We start from the raw sequence: 6,663 nt of genomic DNA, 5'->3' as shown, positions 1-6,663 counted from the left end.
GAAATATATAATAAAATAAGAATTTAAGAATAATTTACCTTGAAATGAGTCTAACGAAAATTGTAACGTGTATATACATAGATCTGAATGATCTGAATGATCTGAATATAAGCGAGAGACGAGAAAATGAACTCTCATGACATCTGGTGAGTTTTAGCGTAACTATAAAGTCAATTACCAATCGATATTTCAAAGGACACGAATTATCTACATTTTTCTTGTCATATCTATCATCGCAGTCTATTTAATACGATTTTTTTTTCAGATAGTGCTTTAATCTTTAATGCATATAATTTTATCTATGTTGTATAAAAATATATATACTTAATATGTGTATATATGTGTATATACATATACATCTTCAATAAAAAAATATCTTTAATTTTGCTGTCCAAATATCAAATTTATAAAATTATATTAGCCTTGATAATATCATCTCTATTTTTACTTCAAAATTATGATATACACGTGAAAAATTTTCATGACAGAATGGAGTGTACATCAGGCTTTTTAAAAATAATCTATTCTCATATTATATTTAATTCGAACATTTCTTCCAAAATGAGATATATCGTAGAATATAGTAAAAAAACGTGATAACCTATTAGAACTATATATGAGATATTTCACGCGAATCTTCCTCTTTTAAAAAATAATCCTCACGATCAGAAATTTATTCTCTCTCTCTCTCTCTCTTTCTCTCACATGTCTTTTTAATAAATAATTTCGCTCACGTAAAGTATATTCTTTATACGTCTCCCTTGGCATATATAAGTATAAGCGACTGTGTCACGGTATCTTATCGCGCTTATTGCGGTTCCTTGGAATCGGATTATTGAATTTCGAGACCACAGACCTCCCGTTATCATTAATTAAAAAAACCCTGCGCACTACATTCGATTTTTGTCAGAAGAGAGGAGACCGAAAAGACCCGGGCTTATGATACGGTGGGCACGTATCGATCGTAATGTGAAAGTTTCTTTCATGTGAGAGAATCTAAACTAAGTCGTGTTACGACGAATATCTCAAGGTCGGCTGGTGTTTCCACTCATTGTACATGAGAATCACGAGAATATATACATATACACGAGACAGATGATCGCGGTCGACTGATAAATACACACGCGTGTTCTGTTCAATTTTCAGTTAGTGATTTATTTCGCTACAATATGGGTGCGGGTCAATGCAAAAGCTTCCGAAAAAAACCCTCCTCCGAGCAAAATAAATCCGCCGCAACAGGTGCGTATCTCACGTAAAAACCAATTATAAGAAAAACTAATAAGAGAATTTAAAAAACTCTAGGACGAAAAATTTCTCACATCTTTATCTCTTAGCTGACAGTGATATTATATCATGCATCGCTTTGTTAAAGACTTTTTTATCTGTGTGAGAATTGCTTTCGATTAATTTTAATGACGTGCGCGATTGCTAATTTAATTTTAATGACAATCGCGTTAAAAGATTCGATTCGAATGGTTTTTTTTTTCTAGAAGGAACCTCTATAAAAATCTTTGTTAAATTAAATTTTTTCAACTTTGAGATTAATTTTGCCGTGGAAAAAAACATTGGGTCGGAATATTGTCGTACAGAATCATTGAATTAACAATGGGAAATTAATGTAATACAGTGACTAGTATAGTTTTGTGAAAAAAACGCATTTGTTACTATATATATATATGTAGTACGAGGACGCACGATCGAATTGCACTGACAGTTTCCAGTGCATCGCGATGTTGCAGTCCGTCAGGTCGCTTGCACTTAGAAGGAGGTGGACCGCCTTATTCTTGATGGATACGCCGTTCTTACGTCGTTTTCAGGGTACGCCCTCGCAATATTTGAGCGTACTCCAAGAAAATAAACCTGAAATAGGACAATTTATTCTTATTAATCGCATCTCACACCGAAAATTGTGTTGTAATAATGACATATCAGTAAAACACGTCTTATATAGCTAAATAAAACGTTTGCGCACTTCTTTAAGAGGTTATAAAAATTATGAGAGATATATCAGGAAAGAGGGAAACAATAAAGAATGAATTGCATATCATTTGTGTAGATAGATTTATATAACTGAGTCATTAATGTTTTTTCATTCGAACATCTATGACGCGAGTAGAAAAATGATTAAGCAAATATATATTTCGCAACAAAAGAAAAAGTGATTAATTTGGTCGATTGTAAAATAACTCGTTCATTTATTATACTGCATTTTAGTCATATGCTTCTTTATATTAATACTAATTTTCTATAATTTCAATAAAATTGAAATAATTGCGGTAGAGTATGTATATATTAAAAATGCGAACTGCTATCTAATAATAATAAAAATATACAAATTTCTAAATAGGAAGAGAACAATTATCTTTTACAACATAAATGAAATATCCGCATTTGCATGTCCAAGAAGCTCATAAATATTGAAAACGAGATTCACAATTTTTTTTGCACGCAACATAGTGTGTATGTGTTACATATTGATGTAGTTGTGTCACGTGCACAATCGAATTGTCATTATATGTACTATAATGATAACAAATCACATAAAGCACTATCTCCGACGTGCTATTACTTTATTCGATCGTTTCGTTACATCTTGAAGAAACTCTCGACCAAATGGTATCACGAAATTATTATTTATTAAATCATTGATAACTCTGATAACCTATCAGACAGTGCAACTTTCCACGTACGAGATAATAGCAACTGGGAAATTCCCCTTGTGTGGCTTCTTCAGATTTCCTTATACATATTTATTGCATTTAATTGTATGTTACGTTATATAATTGATGCAAGTTATTTGTTATATATATTGTTGACAAAATTTCTTGTTTTGATATGGAGATATTCGGTCGCCCGATTGATTAAAGGTAGCGTTTTTTCGTGCTTATACTTAATGATTTTACTGCGAATATTCTATTGTTTTGAAACTGTTATGGAAACATAAAGAATTTGAGTTAGTTTCTTGCTTAGATATAGAATTATTAAAAAAGAAAGAATTATTAAAAAATTGAACTTGCACATTTACTTTTTTTGTATTGTTACATTTCACTAATATTTCATATGTATAAATAGATTGATTTAGAATTTTAGAGATTAATATTTTATTAGAAAATATTTGATTATGTTAAATAAAAACAAAGAGAAAGGAAATTATAGTGAGCATAATACAACAGGAAATACTGTACAGAAACACAATGTATTATCATGTTGCTGCACTTGTGAGTCAGCTGTTTACTTTGCAACTGTAATAAAATATCTAAAATAAACTAAATTATTCTCACATGTCAGGTTCCCAAGAACAGCATGACTATATTGAAGGTGTGGTGTGCAAGGAAGAAGATATCAACGAAAATGAAATGAAATTATTACCACTTGGGGATGATGAAGGAAAAATTTTGTTAATAAAACAAAAAGGAGAATTACATGCAATTGGTACCAAATGTACACATTATGGAGCTCTATTACATACCGGTGCATTAGGAGAAGGAAGAGTGAGATGTCCATGGCATGGGGCTTGCTTTAATATTAAAACTGGAGATATTGAAGATTATCCAGGCTTGGATTCTTTACCATGTTACAAGGTATTCGAGCACTTCATAAATTTTTCAAAATTCTGTTTCATATTTCTTCATATTTATTTCTTCATATTTTACAGGTTCGCATAGACGAAGTCGGTCTTGTACATGTAACAGCTAAACGTAAAGATCTGGATCTTAATAGACGTGTGAATGATATGTCTGCACGTGATCCTGAAAATATAAAAACAGTTGTGATAGTTGGTGGAGGACCAGCAGGTGCAACTTGTGCAGAGAGTCTACGGCAAGAAGGTTTTACAGGACGCATTGTTATGATATGCAGAGAGAATGTTATACCCTATGACCGAATAAAAGTATCCAAAGTATTAGATTTTGATGTTCAGAAGGCAGCATTACGGCCTCCCATGTTTTATGATGATCACAAAATAGAAACAAAACTTGGCATAGAAGCTACAGGTATAAGTTATAAGTAAAAATAAGTACTACTTCTCTCAATACATATTCAGTTATATTATACGCTTTATATTTCATTATAATATCATTACTTTTATTTTTCCCTAGGCCTGGATACAACTCAAAATATTGTTAAACTGAGTAACAATGAGGACTTAAAGTATAATCATCTATTCATATGCACAGGCAGTAAACCGAGAATGCTAAATGTGCCAGGAAGTAATTTGTCAAACATTTTTGTGCTGCGAGATTATACTGATTCACAAGGCGTATATTCACAGCTGTCTCCCGAAAAAAATGTAGTTGTACTGGGATTGGGTTTTATCGGTATGGAAGCAGCAGCTTATTGTATCAACAAATGCGCATCTGTTACGGTAATAGGACGCGATACTGTGCCTCTCAGAGCGATATTCGGTGCGGACATTGGTGATAGAATTAAAAAAGAGCACGAAGCAAAAGGTATTATGCAAACTTGTTACACATAACATTATGTTTTACACAAATTTGTATAATAATAATAATATTTAAATCAGGGGTAAAGTTTATCTTCCATAACAATATCGAGCAATTTATTCCAAAGGAAGGTGAAGAAAATGTTTTGGCTAAAATCGAACTTACAGACGGTCAGATTTTACCAGCAGACATTGTTATTGTTGGAATAGGATCTACTTTTTACACAGATTGGCTGAAAGAATCATTTGTTAAAATGAGGAACGATGGCACTATAATAGTAAATAAGGTATTACTTTGAAACAATACATATTGCTTTATCTATTCACATTTGGATAATTAAGATATTATATATTAAATATATTAAATTACAGCATCTAAGAACAAATATAGAAAATGTATACGCTGGAGGTGATATAGCTTATGCACCGATATATGGCTCTGATGACACATTGGCTGCAATAGGTCATTATTCTTTAGCCCATTATCATGGCAAGGTTGCAGCTCAGAATATATGCGATAAAGAAACTCCTTTGAAAACGATACCATACTTTTGGACCAATTTACTGGGCAGAAATTATAGATATGCAGGTAATTTTTGTAATATATTCCCATATACAAATTTTTACGAAAAAAGTATAATAATTATTAACAAATTAATTCATAACTGTTAGCAATCATTAGCAATCTAATACAAAACTTTTTTTTTTCACTTTTTCAGGCCATGGGAAACCTACTAGCATAAAAATTCATGGTTCATTGGATAAACTGGAATTCTTTGCTTATTATCTTAAAGATGGCAAAGTAATAGGAATGAGCAGTGTTAGTGCTGATCCTGTTGTGTCAGATTTTGCAAATATGCTTTATGAAGAAAAGACATTAACAGAAGAGGAAATTAATACTGATCCATTTGGTTGGATGAGAACTAAGCCGAAGGATGTATTAATGCGATTTCAAGATAACTTTTTAGTAGAAGTAAAAGCTTGAATTGTGTTTTGTATAAATAATGTAATTCAGTTTTTTTAAAACAATGTCACAGTATTAATCCCAACTCTTGAATTATACATTATCAATGTATCTTATTAAGCTTATGTAATATATATAATAGTCTCTTTCCTATATAATACTCTTTATGTAACGTAATATATTCAACATAATTGTATAATAAAATTGTTGAAAAGAAAACTATTTTTGAATTTGATATTTTATAGATCTATAAAATTTACAAATTATATAATTACATACATTTATGAGAAGCTTCTACTCCCATGCTTCTGTAACTCTCAAATGAGCTAGACGTTCAGCAATAGTGGTTTCTTTTTCAAATTCCTGTTTTGTACTTTCGAAAATTCTTTCGAAAAACTTCCCTGTTTTATTTGTATGTTGCATATGGCCACGAGACTGCTCAATCGTAAGATAAGGATGCCGCAAAATCAACATGTTTCGTTCTTCTCTTTCAAAGTCCAGCTTCATCGTCATTAAATCATGCATAGATGGTTTTTTAACTTTACGATATTTCCTGTGATAGAAAAAATGTACAAAGAATTAGATATTTATGTCCATATAACAAGAAAATATTACAATAGTAGAAATACATGACAAACGATTAATAAAATAATTCGTTAAATAAAACATAAGATTACTTTTTGTGCACAAGCACTCACCCTCGAAATCTATATGGCAGTTTAGGTTTAGCAATATGTAATAGAACTAATCCAAGCCGCATCGTAAATCAGATACTGTATATCTTTGGATAAACCACACTCTGCTTGTATGTATTTATTTTTTTATGGTTTTAATGTGCCGTTAACGTATGTACTTGTGAGTAACTTTAAAGGTTATGTCACCGCCATAATATTATTGAAGATCACTAATGCGCGTGCGCCTGCTCCTTCCATTAATAGAATAATAATCACGCACATGGTCGATTTATGAATGATCTGTGAATACGATAATAAAGTTTAGTTTTATATTCCTATGAGAAAATGTGAAAAAAATACTTTTATATGCCATCTCTTATTATAAAATAAATATATGCGCCCCTCATATATATTTGTAAAACAAATTTTTCTTGAATAGATGTTCTAGAAAAATATTGATATTTTAGATTTCGGAAATTATAAATTCATCAGTGACAGAAATTAATATATAAATGTACAAAAAAATTGAATTTTGACATTTGTGCTACTTAAAGTTAAAATTGTATTAAATTTTTTAAATGTTT

The 6,663-nt window shown here is 30.8% G+C and overlaps 2 protein-coding genes across 6 annotated transcripts; one reads left to right on the top strand and one right to left on the bottom strand.

Annotated features, from left to right (window-relative positions):
* The first annotated feature begins 981 nt into the window (after window positions 1-981).
* LOC145940301 (apoptosis-inducing factor 3) lies at window positions 982-5,569 on the top strand. 5 transcript variants are annotated; one of them, XM_083045243.1, is made up of 8 exons: window positions 982-1,239; window positions 1,715-1,818; window positions 3,289-3,581; window positions 3,656-3,992; window positions 4,098-4,448; window positions 4,523-4,728; window positions 4,814-5,030; window positions 5,161-5,569. In XM_083045243.1, the coding sequence occupies exons 2-8, from the start codon at window positions 1,731-1,733 to the stop codon at window positions 5,424-5,426; spliced, it is 1,758 nt and encodes a 585-aa protein (XP_082901369.1). In that variant the 5' UTR covers window positions 982-1,239; window positions 1,715-1,730; the 3' UTR covers window positions 5,427-5,569. The 5 variants fall into 5 exon arrangements, with proteins under 5 accessions (XP_082901369.1, XP_082901370.1, XP_082901366.1 ...); XM_083045240.1 differs by lacking the exons at window positions 982-1,239; window positions 1,715-1,818 and adding exons at window positions 2,395-2,867; window positions 3,174-3,218; XM_083045244.1 differs by lacking the exon at window positions 1,715-1,818 and having other exon boundaries at window positions 988-1,239; window positions 5,161-5,568.
* LOC145940303 (uncharacterized) lies at window positions 3,612-6,431 on the bottom strand. Its single transcript, XM_083045248.1, has 3 exons — window positions 6,104-6,431; window positions 5,685-5,958; window positions 3,612-3,749 (listed from the first exon to the last, which is right to left on the bottom strand). Exons 1-2 carry the CDS (start codon window positions 6,163-6,165, stop codon window positions 5,700-5,702), a joined length of 321 nt encoding a protein of 106 aa, XP_082901374.1. The 5' UTR covers window positions 6,166-6,431; the 3' UTR covers window positions 3,612-3,749; window positions 5,685-5,699.
* Between the last annotated feature and the right edge of the window lie 232 nt (window positions 6,432-6,663).

The sequence above is a fragment of the Prenolepis imparis genome, unplaced genomic scaffold (genome assembly GCF_030444845.1).
Source record: "Prenolepis imparis isolate NDT839.2.m4 unplaced genomic scaffold, iyPreImpa1.0 SCAF_9, whole genome shotgun sequence".
Lineage (NCBI taxonomy): Eukaryota > Metazoa > Arthropoda > Insecta > Hymenoptera > Formicidae > Prenolepis > Prenolepis imparis.
The sequence above is the reverse complement of the archived record's forward strand: the minus strand, read 5'-3'. Positions and strand labels throughout refer to the sequence as shown.